The 17,165-nt window shown below is 36.5% G+C and overlaps 1 protein-coding gene across 2 annotated transcripts; it reads left to right on the top strand.

Moving 5' to 3' along the window:
- Positions 1–12,501: 12,501 nt before the first annotated feature.
- On the top strand, positions 12,502–16,814 carry LOC115719075 (serine/threonine-protein kinase D6PKL1). 2 transcript variants are annotated; one of them, XM_030647979.2, is made up of 4 exons: positions 12,502–12,841; positions 13,133–13,212; positions 13,462–15,369; positions 15,726–16,814. In XM_030647979.2, the coding sequence occupies exons 3-4, from the start codon at positions 13,703–13,705 to the stop codon at positions 16,603–16,605; spliced, it is 2,547 nt and encodes an 848-aa protein (XP_030503839.2). In that variant the 5' UTR covers positions 12,502–12,841; positions 13,133–13,212; positions 13,462–13,702; the 3' UTR covers positions 16,606–16,814. The 2 variants fall into 2 exon arrangements, with proteins under 2 accessions (XP_030503839.2, XP_030503838.2); XM_030647978.2 differs by lacking the exon at positions 13,133–13,212.
- Positions 16,815–17,165: the final 351 nt, after the last annotated feature.

The following is a 17,165-nucleotide window of genomic DNA, read 5'->3' as shown; positions in this document are numbered from 1 at the left end:
GTCCCATTCCGTCGGGTCCCGGGGCCTTGTCGGGATGCATTTGGAAGAGAGCCAGCCGAACTTCCTCACTAGTGACCGGCTTCAACAACTCAAGATTCTAGGCAGTGGTAACCTTGCAATGAACCCCATTTACAACCGGGTTCCAATCAACAATCCCAGCAGAATAAATATTGGTGAAGTAATCAACCATTACCTCTTCAAGACCATTGTTCCAAGCAGTCCAAACACCAGAACTATTTTTAAGATATTGAATTTTATTGCTGCGTTTCCGATTACTAGCCATAGCATGAAAAAATTTTGAGTTTTTATCCCCACTATTTAGCCAAAATTGCTTTGATCTTTGCTTCCAATAAAGCTCTTGTTGGGCTAAAATCTCAAAATAATTATTTTGTTCATATCCGAAATCAGCAATGGAAGAAGGGTCAAAATTACCTTTTAAGGAAGCAAGTTTTGCTTTGCTTTGCCTGATTCTTTTCTTAAAATTACAAGTTAAGTTTCTGCCCCAATCAGCGAGCTCCTTGCTGCAGAGAGAGATTTTTTCATGAAGAGGCAGTAAGGCATTTTTATCCCAGCAGGCTTGTACGATTTGAGCACAAAAAGGCTCTCTTGTCCAGGCATTCTCGAAGCGGAACTGATACACCATATCAGCAAGAGCAGCAGGTGAAGGTTCAAGATAGATGGGCGTGTGATCTGAGGAAGAGACATCACCGTTTGATAACACAGCAGAAGGAAAAATATCGAGCCAGAGAGAAGTAACTAGAGCTTTGTCGAGACGGATTTCTACCCAATTGTTCGTGCCTTTGCCTCGTTCCCATGTGTACGGATGGCCACGGAGTTCCATATCAGTCAAATTACAATTGCATAGCACTTCTTGGAAACCTGTGATCAAAGAAGAAGGATAAAGTCTGCCCCCTTTTTTCTCACTTTGGTTACCTATGTTGTTTATATCGCCTATGATGCACCATGGAAGTTGAGACTCACCGTGAAGATAGGTGATTAATTGCCAAGTTTTGAACCGCAAGCTACGGTTTGGTTCCCCATATAAACCGGTCAAACGCCAAGTAGGAAGATTTGGAGTAGAAATTTCGATGTCGATATGGCTGTGCGAAAATCCCAGCAACCGCACTCCATCACTGTACTTCCATAAAAGTGCAATCCCACCCTTATGACCATTAGCATCAACACTGTAAGCACCCTCAAAGCCCAATTTAATTCTCATTCTTTCAATATTATCACTTTTGCACAAAGTTTCACATAAAAAGATAAACTTGGGTTTCTTTTGAACAACAACGTTCTCAAGGAATTGTCTGGCCCGTGGGTTCCCAAGCCCACGGCAATTCCAACTCAAGATACTCATAACAATTGGTGGGCCTGGATACCAGAACCCACCGAATTCAAGTTTTTTGAAACAATCTCAGCCTGGCCCGAAGTATCAGTAGGCCCATTACTCTTCTCTGCAGCAAAACGTTTCCTTTTTAATTCTGCTTGGGTCAATTCCTCATCAGCATGTTGACTATCATAAAGCATAATCCCTTTATTTTTGGTTTTAGATTGAGAGATATCAGGGGAAGATATTCTCATAAATTTCGGATTAGCTGGCTGCCCGAAATCTGCTCCAGCCGATTTGGTGTTCACACCAGGAGTTGAAGAAGCAGAAGCTTTTCCTGACCGTAGGAATGGTGATATAGCAAAATTCTGGTGTCGACGAGGAAGAGCCTTTAAGCCTATACCGTAAGGCTTCACAATCAGATGAGGAGGTGTATCGAACCTACGAGAACATGTCCTCTCAGAGTGTCCCATGAGACCGCAAATGAAACAAAAAGTAGGGACGTTTTCATAGCGAAAAGTAGCATGAAAGAAATTACCGTCTTTCTTACGGAACTTCATACGATGTTTAAGTGGAAGATCAAGAGAAAGGGTCACTCTAACCCGAAGGTATTCCCTCCACACCCCAGTGAAATTATTTGGATCCGATTCAATGAAATTGCCTACATAATTCCCAGCATCCATAGCCACCTTCATGTTCATAAAACCGGACTGCAAATCGTGAATTTGTAGCCACAAATCAAGAGAATTAAGGCTCAGAGTGCGGGGGTTACCACCATCTTTGAGTCGGATTAAAACCAACGGTTTGCGATCGTAAGTCCAAGGACTACCCTCAATAACACGCTTAATGTCTAACTCGTGGTAAAACTGAAATAAGAACCTGTTCTGATCTAATTGCTTAGCATACATACCCTTACCGGGTCTCCATAAGTCAACCATCAGATTCTGAAAAATTCGAAAGTCTGAAACCTTTCCTATTAACAGTCGCCCAACGAGACACCATCTGGTGTCAATAGCCAGATCGTCTTCCTCTTCGGCTTCTTCATAAAAAACCTCCTCTGCATCTTCTTCTTCAAGTTGGACATTTTTCCAACGTTCATCAATATCGTCCATATTGAGGCTGCTAGAAGCCATATGAAACAAAGCCACGAACCGCACAAAACAGATTACGTACACAGACAAAAACCAGAAAAGAACAAATAGCAGTCAACAGAAGATCACAATGCATACTCTCAAAAAAAGAGAGACAAAACAAAACTCTCAAATCGTGAATATATATTTTTTAAGTTGTTAGGAAGAAGGTGAAAAAGATAAAATCATATTTTTTAATATAATTTCAAATCAATAAAACATTGAACAAGAAAAAAAAAAATTAGTCCTCATAAAGAAGTTGACCAAACTATGAAGTGGGGTCAATTAATTTTTTCATAAAGTAAACCTAATTAGGAATAATATGACATATCTAATATACATATGAATAAAAAATAATTCTAGCACCCATATGATAGTTAACAAATGGGATGAAAATAGAAGAAAGACATGCTTATGAAGAACTGCATTTTTAGATTTAGATTTGAGTAGAGAAATTTCGTGATAATTTATTTTTATTTTTAAGTAATTGTATTTATGCTATACTGTTGAACGGTATGTTTTATTTTGTTGGGTGTATCTACCGTTTTCTTCAGCATTGTTAGAATTTGAAAATATAAGGTGAATGAGGTTCTTATCTCAAAACCAATTGGTAATGGGAGGAGTAGCTCATTCATCTTATATATCACAATTTATTTCCACACATTAACAATGTGAGACTAACCCTTAATACAAATGAACCTTTCAATAATATAATATTATTAATTTTAGTTTAACAAGAATAATCAACCTCTCTCTCTCCACCCTATTATTTTACCCATCTTCCAAATAATGATGACCATTAAAGAGAGTTACTATAATTCTCCTTTTAGTAAGTAGCCGCTCCCATTCAAACCCCATAATTTGTCCTAATAGACCATCAAATATGGGGTTATATCATCATTATGATAATGAGCAAAATATGAAGACTTTATTCAACCAATTTTCTTTTTTTGAATCTATTTCATTTAATTTTTAAAACCCAAACCAAAAAGGTAGGTTTTTCACAAATATTGTTTACATGCAGCTTAGTTTACCCATATATTTACTTTAATGATAATTTTTTTATTAGATTATTCTCTTCTCTTTTTAAGTTCAATGACCCTCTTGTGAGTTGTTCTTTTGTAACAAAGTGTGGCTATTAGGGAGACAAAATGCTTCTTTCTTGTGTGCCTTTTAACCTTTTTTTATTCACATGTATCATACACTCATATGCTTTGTTGTCTTTTTTTAATTCTTTAGCTTTAGAGAAAAAAAATTGATTTTCATATTAATTAATAATTAGTATAGAGATTTCTCTATGTGCTAAAAGTTGATGATTTGTAATTGGAACTGATTGTCATTTCGGAGTAAGTAATAAGTTTGACGTGTTTGTTTAACTAGATAATTATATTATTGAAATTTATAATATTTAGTGTGTTTGGAGTAGAAAAAAAGTTTAATTTGTTGTGCTCGACTCTAATAGCTCCTATCACCGATTTAAGTTCACGAATGCCTATTAAATTATTAGTAATAGCTAAGATTAAGTTCAAATAAGAGTGTTTCAAAAAAAAAAAAGTTCAAATAAGAGTGAGAAACTCTATAAATAGTAATTATAATGCTCATTTGTCGTACACTTGATATTATGTTGAAAATATAGAAAAAGATTGTAAAGACATTCATTTTTAGATATTAGACTGAGTATACGAGAATAAATATCTTGGAGATAAAAGTTTGGAGCTTTGTTGTGTAAGTCTTAAGTGTTCTTAATTTTTTTTCTTCATATTTTTGTGATTATGGTTATTTATATTATTATTGAAAAGTGTTGTAATTTTTTAATTATTCTTAAAGCTCTCAATAGTCTTCAAACAATATATGTATTTTGTATTTGGTTGTATTTGTAACATTCATATTCCTTCAAGAGTAATGTAATATTTCCCAACACACTTTTTGCATTTTAAAATAAATATTTTCTAATGATAATTGCATAGTTATTTCAATTCAAAACACATACAAAATATTAATTATAAAGCAACTTTCTAAGTGGACTCTAACAAGCAATACAATGTGTTTGTGGTTAAAAAATGGGAGTTGGAAATGTATTCAATATTCATAGATGAAGCTAACAAGTATGTGATTACTATTTATTATGAAAGCTTTTCTTTTTGTTGCTCATAGATGATAGGTGAAATGAATATATACACATAAAAATCTTAAATGATGGGGGTGGGTAACATTCAAATAAATCAAATTGAACGGAACCGAACTAATTAAATCAAATCCTATTATAAAAAATTAGATATTTAATTACAATTGTAATATCAAAATCCAATTAAAAACTTATTCGATCTAATTACATTTGTATATACTAAAAAAATTATTTATATTTATTTATATATAATAAAAAATATTAAAATATTAAAGAATGTATATTATAATTATATTTTGAATTGTTTTCTTAATCTCTAACACTTGATTGTTTTGTATAGTTAGTTTCATATGTTTTGATCTATGTTATTACTTAACAGTGTTGTTTTAAATATTTTAATTTTTTAGTTGCATTAAACTTGTAAAGAATATATATATTTATTTAGCATTAAACTTAAATAAAGATTAATATTTATTTTTTACGTATTTTTTTTTTAATATTTTTAAGTTAATATAAAAAATTAGGTGTATAATTAATTGAATTAGATCCAATTAAATTTTTAGGTCTAATTGAATTGGATCGAATAATAATAATAATTTTAAAATATAATTAAATTAAATCGAATTAGAAAAAAAAAAAATAGATTGCATTGGATGCAACCCTACCTAAATGAATGCATAATAAAATGAATTGTCACATATGGACACAAACAAGATTGTATACTTATCTACAAACATTAAATATGCAAAAGAAGTTGAACAAAAATTAGAATGGATATTCGGGCTTTTAAGCTTTTACATAGGGCTGTGTATTAAATCGCTCACATTGTAAAAAAAATATAGTTTGAAATTCTTTACAGTGCGGTCGCAGTTTGAATTTTTTCTAAATCGCGCAGTGCGGTTTAGTTTGCGATTTTGAATTGTTAATATGCAGTTCAAACTGCACCCCACCGCATATTATAAAAATACTAATATTTATATTTATTTAGGTCCATATGTGAAGGACAGCCTAAAGCCCACTAATTATTGTATTGTTATTTTTTTGTTTTTCATATTTACTTTCAAGTCTTATGATATTTTTGACAAGTGTTGCTTAAACTTTGTTGTACTTGATGATAGTCTAATTATTTGGTGATAGTCCAAACCGCAGAAACTGCACTGCACCAAACCATTTTTTGCGGTGCAATTTCTGTAGTTTTTTAGTTTCACAGTGTGGGTGCAGTTTGGAAAATTTAAAAAACCGCATGTGCAAGTTAGTTTAAAAAAATAGTCAAAAACCGCACCACCTGCATAACAAACACCCTTATTTACTATATTTAGAGGCTTGACACCCTATTAAAATATTTATCTAATAGGGTTAATTTTCATTTGACGTAAATAAATATGATAATACTTACCTAATATAGAACATTGAGTTAATTAATCAAATATTTTTTTTTGAAAGCAATAAATCAAATATTATTTATTATACAAGCGATATAGTCTTGTCTTGTGACATGGTGTGTTAATCGTTTCTTTCTGGAATTAGTTTGTATTATCGTTCTGTTTCTTTCTCCAGCATTATGGCGTCTGGCAGTTGGAATATGAAAGCGTTGGAAGAGGAGGTTATGAGGGTGCAGGTAGCAGACGAAGAGGAGGATGTGGTAGCGATCAAATAGAGGGATGAAGACGATGGGATCGATGCGAGATGGTGCTTAGTGGGCAGATTTTTATCAGATAGAGATGTTGATTTTGAAACAATGCAGAATGTTCTTGCTTCGCTATGGAAACCAGGCATGGGCATGTTTGTCAAGGAACTACCACCAGATAGATATTTGTTTCAATTTTATCATGAGGTGGACATACAAAGGGTGATTACTGGGAGCCCCTGGACATTTAATCGGATGCAATTGATATTGGCCAGGTTGAAAGAGGGTGAGAATCCACAAGAGATAATGTTGAATAAGTTAGACATCTGGGTTCAAGTTTTTGATTTGCAACCTGGGTGTATGTCGGATAGTGTTCTTCGTAATATAGCCAAAGTCATGGGGCAGTTTGTGGAGTCGGATCCTAAGAATTTTTTGGGCGTGTGGAGGGATTATTTCAGAGTGCGGGTAACCATCGACATCAACAAACCTTTGAGAAGGCGTATGAGATTGACAAAGCCTGATGGAACAACATTTTGGGCTAATTTCAAGTATGAAAGGGCGCCAACATTTTGTTTTATATGCGGAATCATTGGCCATTCAGAAAGGTTTTGTGTCAAACTCTTTGACAAACCATTAGACCAAATCGTTAAGCCTTATGGGGAATTTATGAGAGCCAAATTCCAGAATCGTAAGCAAAACATTGGTGCGAAATGGCTTAGAACTCGAGGGTGGACTCCAGGGGCGGTGGTCGGAGAGAGCAGTGGTGGACCGGTGGAGAATCATATGGGAGAGACCAATATGGAAAGTGACAACCAGGGAGAGGAAGGTGGCAAGAATCGTGGAGAGAAAGGTGGAGAAAAAGAAGCTAATTTGAATCATGAGGTGGATTTGCAAGATTTTAGGAAGACTAATAAGGGAAAGAATCTCATTGTGGATATCTCTGACTCACAAATGGAGGAATCAGCTACACATAGTTTGGATGAGAATGTATTAATACTGGATAATAAAAGGAGGAAGTCAACAGAGGCTTTGGAAAAGGAAGCTTCGGTGGGCTTGGAAAATGTTGGGCTTTCAAAAAACTCAAATTTGGCGGGCTTCTCATATGGGGCTCGCCCAACATTATGAGTATTATAGGATGGAACTGCCGTGGGCTTGGGAACCCGCGGGCCTATCAGTTCATGGCCGAACTTGTTGTTCAAAAGAGACCCAGTATTGTTTTCTTATGTGAAACTTTATGTCAGAAGGACAAAGTGGAGAGGCTGAGTAGTTCTATTGGGTTTGAAGGCTGTTTTGTTGTGGAAGCTCAAGGAAGAAGTGGGGGGCTTGCTCTGTTGTGGAAAGACAAAGATGAAGTATCAATCAATGGCTACTCTCGGAACCATATAGATGCTTCTATCTCTTGGGAAGGCATTCATCAATTTCGGCTAACTGGTATTTATGGGGAGCCAAACAGAAGTCTTAGAGCTAACACTTGGAATTTAATAAGGGAGTTAAAAGCTGAAAGTTCTTTGCCGTGGTGTCTAATTGGTGACTTCAATAATGTAATGGAGCAAAGCGAGAAGAAAGGAGGTAATCGCTATCCAAATTGGCTCATTGATGGTTTTCGGGCAGCGATTGGAGAGTGTGGGTTGCAAGATTTAAAGTTATATGGTCATCCATTTACTTGGGAGAAAGGAAGAAATACACCAAATTGGATTGAGGCTCGGTTGGATAGGGTCATGATAAGTGATGATTGGTTGGCAATTTTTAGCTATGCGAGACTCTTCAATCATGATGTTTCTCCATCGGACCACACACCTTTGATTCTAAACACAAATTTTCGAAATAAAGAGCAGGGGCATCGACATTTTAAATTCGAAAATTGGTGGTTGAGTGAACCGGGCTGTGAGGAAGTCGTTCGAGGATGCTGGGAAAATAATATAGGGGGATCCCTTCAGTTCAAAATTGGTAAATGTGGTGAAGCTCTTGCGGATTGGGGCAGAGGCATGGAAGGCAACTTTTCTCAAAGAATTAAAAGCTGTAATATGGCTCTTAAGCGGCTTAAGGGAAGAAGTGATGAGGACGGGTTGCAACAGTATAGTGAAACTAAGAAGAAGTTGTTTGAAGTTCTTCATCAAAAAGAGGTCTATTGGAAGCAGCGGTCTAAGCAACTATGGCTCAAAGATGGAGATCAAAATAGTAAGTTTTTTCATGCTAGAGCTAGTGCTAGACGTAGAAATAATCAGATTGTGCGTCTGAAAAATGAGAATGGAGTCTTTGTGGATTGGGAAAGTGGTTTGAATAGTGTCATTTTTGATTATTTCCAAGGGTTGTTTCAGGCATCAGTTGTTGATTGGAGAGAAATTTTGTCTTGTGTACCACATGTTGTCAAAGAGAATCATAATAGAGTGTTGTTACAACCAATTATGGATGAGGAAGTTAAAGTGGCTGTGTTCCAAATGCATCCTGACAAATCCCCGGGACCCGATGGGATGAATCCGACATTTTATCAAAAATTTTGGAATATAGTTGGAGGGGATGTAGTACATACGGTGAGGGAGTTCTTCAGAAAGGAAGCAATGCCACCTGGGTTGAACAAGACAAACGTGGTCTTAATCCCCAAAAAGAAGTGCCCAGACAAGATGACGGAGCTTAGACCGATCTCTCTATGTAATGTGCTAGCTAAAATCATTACAAAAGTGCTTGCTAATCGAATGAAAGGGCTTCTCAATGACATTATCTCCGTGAACCAAAGCGCATTCATCCCAGGAAGACTGATAACTGACAACATCATGGTCTCTTTTGAAATTCTTCATTATTTGAAAAGAAAGCAACGTGGAAAGGATGGTTTCATGGCGCTTAAATTGGACATGAGCAAGGCCTATGATCGGGTCGAATGGTCTTATATAGGCGCTATGTTGACAAAGATGGGCTTTGACGAGAAATGGGTTCGAATGATTGCCAGTTGTTTATCCTCGGTAGAGTATACAGTGGTTAGTGGGGGGCATGAAATTGGGCCTATTGTTCCGTCTCGAGGACTTCGGCAGGGGGATCCTATATTGCCTTATTTATTCTTGATATGCGCCGAAGGATTTTCGACTTTGATAAGGAAATATGAAGAAAGAAAGTGGATTCATGGGTGCAAGGTTGCAAACAAAGCCCCGGTGGTGTCGCACATGCTCTTCGCGGACGATAGCTATCTGTATTGCAAGGCGAATGATAATGATGTCCAAAGAGTTCAGCAATTGCTTCGGGTCTTTGAAATGGCTTCAGGTCAGAAGGTTAATTTTGCAAAATCTTCAGCTTTCTTCAGCACAAACACCATAAGTCAAGACAGAGATCGTATATGTCGGACTTTGGGCATTATAGAAGCAGGGGAGGATAGTAAGTATTTGGGGCTGCCAAGTACTTTGTCTAGGAATAAGTCTGTAGTGTTTGGCTACCTGAAAGACAAAGTGAGAAAGAAGATTCAAAGTTGGGATGGGAAGTTGTTATCTAGAGCAGGCAAAGAAGTGTTAATTAAGGCTGTGGTTCACGCACTTCCTTCGTATGCTATGAATGTGTTCCAATTGCCTCAGGATACTTGTAAGGATATTGAGAGAAGTATGTGTAATTTCTGGTGGCATTCGAAATCATCCCAAAAGAATGGTATTCATTGGCTTAGTTGGAAAAATCTGAGCAAGCATAAGGGAGTAGGCGGTATGGGATTCCGAGATCTTCGGGATTTTAATATTGCCTTGTTGGGCAAACAAGGATGGAGACTCATGACTAATCCCGAGAGCCTTGTTACTCGAATATTCAAAGCTAGATATTTTCCAGAGGGCTCGTTCTTATCTGCTGAAGTGGGAGCCAATCCAAGCTACATATGGAGAAGTGTTTTAGCATCAAGAGATCTCATCAAGGTGGGTATGAGAAGGCTTATAGGGTCAGGTGATTCGGTTGCTGTCCTAAAGGAGCCGTGGCTTATTCATGATGATGATCCATTCATTTCATCAATTCATCCTGTGTTGAATAATGCTAAGGTAAGTTCTCTGATGAAAATAGGTGTGAGGGAGTGGGATAAAGAAGTTTTGGAGGATGTGTTGAATGAAAGGGATAAAAAATTAGTGCTAAGTATCCCTCTAAATTCTGCAACAAATAACGATGGCTGGTACTGGTGTAAAGAAAAATCTGGTATGTATACCGTAAAGAGTGGATACCATTGTCTTCAAGAATTGAAAGGGAATTGGTCTCAAGACAACAACTCGGGTTTTTGGAGGGCTTTATGGCATCTTAAGTTACCCCCTAAAGTCAAGAATTTTCTTTGGAGAACATGCTCGAGGTGTTTGCCTACTCGTTCACAGCGTCGGCAAAGGCATGTACACCTTGATACTCGATGCCCATGGTGTAATACGACTGCAGAAACTTCTCTTCACTTGTTTGTGCACTGCTCTGTTGCAAAGGCTTGCTGGAGTAATATGGGAATTAGAAGTATGGACTCAACTGATGTGACTTTTGCAGCTTGGTTCCAATCGGGTCTTGCTAAATGGGATGCTGCAACAAAAATTGAAGTATCCATGCTGTGTTGGTCTCTATGGAAGTTCAGAAATGATAAAGTCTGGAATGCAAAGTCACCTTTGGTGGAAGAAATTGTAACATCAGCGAAACTCACCTTAGCTAACTGGATAAATGCTCAAAATCGTTTTCAAACTACCCCTACAAGTCATAGCAGGGTAGATAACAATGAGCATTGGACTCCTCCTTCGTTTCAAAAGCTTAAGGTTAATGTTGATGGGGCCATTTTTCAACAAGAGGAAAGATTTGGGGCAGGCATGGTGGCTCGAACAAGTGCTGGTGCACTACTGGAGGCTCGGCAAACCAGTTTTTCTGGTGTAGTTGCACCGATTATGGCTGAGGCAGTGGGAATAAAGGAGGCCTTGAGTTGGATTAAGAGCAAGGGATGGAGAGATGTGATTGTGGAAACCGATTGCCTCAATGTTGTCAATGATATTAATTCTAACAAACCAATGATTTCTCCATATGGGTTTGTGATTCATGATTGTAAGGCACTCTTAGTAGATTTATTGTCTGTTTCAATTGTTTTTGTTAAGCGATCCGCGAACAAGGTTGCGCATGCTTTGGCTCGTAATTCTGTTCATACAGCTGATTGTACATTCAGTGTGGCTACTTTGCCATCTGAAATTTCATCCTTGATTTTGGATGACTTATGTTAATGAAGTTTCTTCTTCTTTTCAAAAAAAAAAAAAAAATCAAATATTATTTAAGAATGAAATTAATTATTATTAATATATTTATTAATGAATATCACATAATATTCAACTCACAATATTTATTAAGTTAAAATTTTGATTAAAAAAAGGTGTTTTTTTTTTTTAATTTATACTATAAAAGAGTTTTTTTTTTTTTTTTGTATTTTTACGATAATTTACATAAAAATTTATATAGTAACCAACAGAGCAACTTAAAGTTAGGGTTGTACATTGGTGGGTTTGGACGGTTTATCCTATATATTTTCTAACCCAATCTAAAGTTCAGGTTGCTAAAATTTAAGTACAACCCGCCCAATTTAAAAAAAAAAAATGTATAAATCGACTAACAGTTTGGGCGGGTCGAAACTTTTTTTTTTTTTTAGTTTTAAAGTCAAAATCAATAAAAATTAAAAAGATAAATTAAAAATATCACATTCCACCAAAATACAACACCATATATATGACTTTAAAACTAATAATTAAGTATATAATTTTATATTATTATATATTTAGTCATTTATGTTATATATAATAAAAACTAAAAAGTTAAAAAAAAAAATTAAAGGTGCAAAATCGGGTTGGTCGGTTTAATTGGGCGGGTTGGACTTATTTTCAACCCACCCAATTAACAGATTTGGCGGTTTGTAATTTTTTCGGATTATTTCGGTTCGTAATTTTTATCTGTTTTTTCGGTTCGGTTTGAGTGAGTTATTCGGTTTGGGCGGTTTACGAATTTTTTGTACAGTCCTACTTAAAGTACAATCAAAATTTATATAATAACTCACATAGAAACTATCGAAATAATTCAAACTGTAATTTAAAAATAAAATAAAAATAATATATAAAATAATTTTCCTAAAAAATTCTTTCATTATAATAAATAATAATTATTAAAAAAAACTATTCCAAATGTGAATGAAATCAAAGTAGAATGTAATTTTAAAAACAAAAGGATAAAGTACAATGCAAGAATATATTTTACTTATATTTTCTATTCATTTCCCCTCATTTTTGATTTTTGTACTTTCAATAAATAAATAATAATAATATTTTAAAAAATAAAATAAAATAAAAAAGAAAAAACAGTAGCAGAGAGGTAGAGAAGAGAGTAGAGCTCTGTTCTGTTTCTCTCTGTTACTTCTCGTGATTTCTCTCTCTTCTTTCTCTCTCTTCATTCACTACCCCCAAAACCCAACTCCTCTTTCTTTCTTCACTGCTCTTCTCGTGTCCTCTTCTCCCCAACACACAAAAAAGTGGGGCTTTATTAAATACATACACACTACAACTCTCTCTCTCTCTCTCTCTCCTCTTCCTCTGTTTCCCTTTTCAAAAACCCTAATCTAAATTTTCTTCCTTTGCCTTCTCTTTTGGTGAAAGGGAATTTCTTTTCCTGCATCGCTTCTGGTAAGAGCTTTTTCATAGTTTTGCCCCAATTTTATTTATCATCATTAATTTTTATTTTTATGGTGTTATTTTCTTTTCTGGGTTCCTTTTAGTTTGCCCAGTTCATCATTTCATCATGTTTTTATGTACACCTTTAGTCAACTTTCTTGCCAGAGTTATTGGAGAAAACAATTTAAATTTAAGAGAGTTTTTTTTTATCATCTTTAAGCTATGTTTTTGTTGAGAAGTTGTAATCTTTAATGTGAAAATAGATTTTTGGGAAATGAGTTATTTTGTAATGTTGTCTTTCAGTGTATTGGATGTGTTGATTGTTTATTGGATGGATCAAATCTTTTAGCAAATGAATACAAGAATAATTGAGCTACCAGTCAGTTGAGTTACCCTTTTTTCTTTGTGTTATTGTTTTTTTTTCTCTTTTGTCAAAGTATGTTTGAATGATGATAAGGTAATGAGATCATATCAGCTGTCTTCTCAACAGGTGTCTCCATTTTTAGTTTCAAATCAAGTGGTTTTGGATTTATGCAATTTGTAATATTTTGGATGGTATACCATACATGTCTGCCTCACTTCTAAAACTTATGTTTAGTTTTTTCTTGACTTGTCTTTTAACTGGTATGCAGGGCTGCAATTGGAACAGGATTTGGATGCTTCATTTTGAAATTAGTGAAGGGATCTTGAGTGGCGATTTGAATCTTTGTGTTGGCATGATTGAAGCTAAAGTGAGAGGTTATGTAGTTTGGATTCTTGTTTTGGTAGTTATCTATGTATCTCCCCAACATTTGTTTAGAAATCGGTTAGGACAACATTTTTCAGTTGGGTGTCTAGATTTTGAGGTGTTTTGGTGAATCTAGACTAGTCGAAATGAGTACATTACCTAGTACTAGTGAAATTGTTGAATCAACTGAAGAAGGAGATGCTGAATTTAAAATGGATGAGAGATTTGGGAAAAAATATTCGATTGAGGATGATATCAATCGTCTCTTTCAGGCCATTGACATTAGAAGTTCAGCTAGAAATTCGGGTAAGGACCTTTTAAGAAAAAGTGCTATGAAAAGACCAATGAGAGCTGGTATGTCACCAGCATCAGGAATTGGAATTTCAGAACCTGTAAGTTTGAAGCAAGCTTTGCGAGGATTATGCATCTCTCAAGCATCAGAGATGGCTGCCACGAAGCGATTATCAAAGCCTGCTGGTTCATCAGGTGTCTCGGAAGCTGGAAACATTAAAAGGTTATACAGGGCAGTGGTGGTTGAAGCTAATGGATCTGGAGTTTCAATAAATGAAGGCAAAGGGAATTTCGTTGAAATATCCTTGGTTCCAGACACGACGAAATTTTCTGAGAAGATGCCTGAGACCATACCATCTCCTGGGCAAGAGCTATCAAATCCATCTGCTGAAGCTTCTACTTCTTTGGCTGTGTCTATGGTGCCAGATGCAGGGATGACCGAATTACCACAACAGACCGAGATTGTTCCTTTGCCAACTGAAGTTAAGAGCGAGAGAAATGCAGAGGCTAGAAAACACGAATCTGATGATTCTTTGTCAGTCCTTCACACTATTAAGGAATCTGCACACGTGGAGGAAGTTTCTTCTGCCTCCGTTGAGGTTTCAAATAATTCTTCGAGTTTACAAAAGAGCCAGAAAGATAAGCTGCACTCTGCTGCTGCTCTGTCTAGCTCCAGCACCTGTAGTAAAATAAGCAAATCATTTACGAGTAGTCCTCGGTTTATCTTCAGGAGCAAGAACTCTGGCAAGAATAAAGTAAAGCAGGATTTGAGTGTTTCTTGTAGTTCTGGTTCACACGAAAGGAACATGGACACTGATTTAAATTCTAACGCTAGTAATTTGGAGAACCAAACACAGGTCTGTACTCCAAAGCATGAAAAGGAAGAAAATGGGAAAGCTTCTCCATTGTCCAGCAGTGTAAATGCTAGCAGCATTGAAGTAAGTTCAAGCGTCGGGGATGTGAGTTCAAGTAACAGAACTAGATTTCTTGTGAGAAAGGGCGATGAGAGATCGATATCAAGAGAAAAAGGGGAGTTTTCCCAAAGCTCAAAGAGTAGCATTGGCGACTATAGCAGCTGCACAAGCACTAGTGAGGAAAGCAGTGTAAGTGGATCAAGCCGCAGTGGCAAGAGACCTCACATGTCAAAAGATGTAAGATGGGAAGCCATACATCAAATTCAGAAACAATATGGGAACTTGGGTTTGAGGCACTTTAAGCTGCTCAGGAGGCTTGGTTGTGGGGACATTGGGACTGTTTATCTTGCTGAGTTAATCGGGACTAATTGCCTGTTTGCTTTGAAAGTGATGGACAATGAGTTTTTGGCTACTAGGAAAAAGATGTTAAGGGCCCAAACGGAAAGAGAGATACTACAGATGCTGGATCATCCTTTTCTCCCGACGCTGTATGCCCATTTTGTTTCAGACAAGCTCTCATGCTTGGTTATGGAGTATTGTCCTGGTGGGGATCTTCATGTATTGCGGCAAAAGCAAACCACCCGGAGCTTCTCTGAACAAGCTGCTAGGTATCTTTTTTTTCTAAGATCAAATTCTTGTTTTCTGTGCCTATGTAGATGTGTGTGTATATATATATATATCTTCTTAGTTAAATATCTAAGTTAACTCTTGACTTTTTGGAAACATAAGATTGAAGAAGCTATGATGCTTTCTATGTGTGCATCAAAATAAAGGCTTGTTGACAAATCATTGGGTCTTTTTAGATAAATGCATTATGCATGTATAACAAATAGCTAAGAAGAGTAACAAGTTTGAGCCCCCTTGATTTTATATACATGTGGTGATTAGAATGCATTTAAGTAGAGTTTTGAATCACTATTTGGTTCTTGTTGTGAGCTTAACTTTCGCTTGTCTTTTTTCGCAGGTTTTATGTTGCTGAGGTTCTTCTTGCCCTGGAGTATTTACACATGCTCGGAGTTGTTTACCGAGACTTAAAACCTGAAAACATTCTGGTCCGAGAAGATGGGCACATCATGCTTTCAGATTTTGATTTGTCACTTAGATGTGTTGTCAATCCAATGCTCCTTAAAACGACATCTCCAGCAGTGGAGCATGCGAAAAAGACTTCAAGTCCTTGCACCGAATCCAGCTGCATTGACCCTTTCTGCCTCCAGCCATCCTGGCAGGTCTCCTGCTTCACTCCTAGGCTCTTATCAGCTGCAGCAAAATCCCGCAAGATGAAATCCGAGCTTGCTGCCCAAGTGAGCCCGCTGCCACAGCTCGTTGTGGAACCAACTAGCGCCCGGTCAAATTCCTTTGTCGGGACTCATGAATACCTGGCTCCGGAGATCATTAAAGGCGAGGGTCATGGTAGTTCCGTTGATTGGTGGACGTTTGGAATCTTTCTGTTTGAGCTTTTGTACGGTAGGACCCCGTTCAAGGGTTCAGGAAACGAGGATACATTGGCGAATGTCGTGTCCAAGAGTCTCAAGTTTCCAAGTAGTCCTATGGTTACATTCCACGCAAGGGATCTGATTAAATGCCTGTTGATAAAAGATCCCGAGAACCGTTTAGGATCGGTGAAGGGGGCTGCAGAGATCAAGCAGCACCGATTCTTCGAAGGCCTGAATTGGGCGTTGATACGGTGTGCGATTCCGCCCGAACTGCCAAAGTTTTTTGATGTTGTTGGAAGTGGTAGTAGTGTTACTACTACAACAACAACACAGAAACATGATGAGGGCACAAAATGTAAGGAGTTTGAAGAAGGTGGTACATCTGAGAATACTGAGTTTGAGGTGTTTTAGTTGAATCCTCTCTTTTCTCTTTTCTTACTTGAAGAAAAGATAGGCTCTTTTCCAAGCTTTTTTGTTTTTTTTTTTTCCTTTTGTTTTTTTAACTGAAAAATATAGCTTATATAGTAATTAGTGTAAATGTAACTTAAATATCAATATATGATGATGATAATATATATGATTAGTGAAGTTGAGAATGGAGATTCCATGTTTATTGTCAAGAGATATTCCATTTTTTGTTAGAAAAATTATAAACAAAAATAATAGTGACCAAAATAAGAATTACTTATATAATTTAGTTGTTCATAAGGGGAAAAGGCAAGACATATCAATTTAAGTGGGATGTTGTTTCCTAATAAGAATTAGAATTGCAAATGAATTCGAACGGCAACAATAATCAAAATCAGAACCAATTTAATCGAAAGAGGAAGAGTGTTGAGAAGCTAGAATGGGAGAGTGTAGTGAAAGATGAAATCAGTTCTCAGGAAGAACAAAGCGTGTATCTAAAAATTCAAAGAAGGCATATCGAGGGTAGCAAAGGGCGAGACTCAACTCAACTCAAGTCCAGATTG

This window comes from Cannabis sativa, chromosome 2 (assembly GCF_029168945.1).
Source record: "Cannabis sativa cultivar Pink pepper isolate KNU-18-1 chromosome 2, ASM2916894v1, whole genome shotgun sequence".
Taxonomy (NCBI): Eukaryota; Viridiplantae; Streptophyta; class Magnoliopsida; order Rosales; family Cannabaceae; genus Cannabis; species Cannabis sativa.
The sequence above is the reverse complement of the archived record's forward strand: the minus strand, read 5'-3'. Positions and strand labels throughout refer to the sequence as shown.

Bases quoted from the DNA above. Each gene is read 5' to 3' on its own strand.
- LOC115719075 (XM_030647978.2), top strand. From the start codon at position 13,703: ATGAGTACATTACCTAGTACTAGTGAAATTGTTGAATCAACTGAAGAA. The intron at 15,370-15,725 runs GTATCTTTTTTT...CTTTTTTCGCAG, and splicing joins TTCTCTGAACAAGCTGCTAG to GTTTTATGTTGCTGAGGTTC.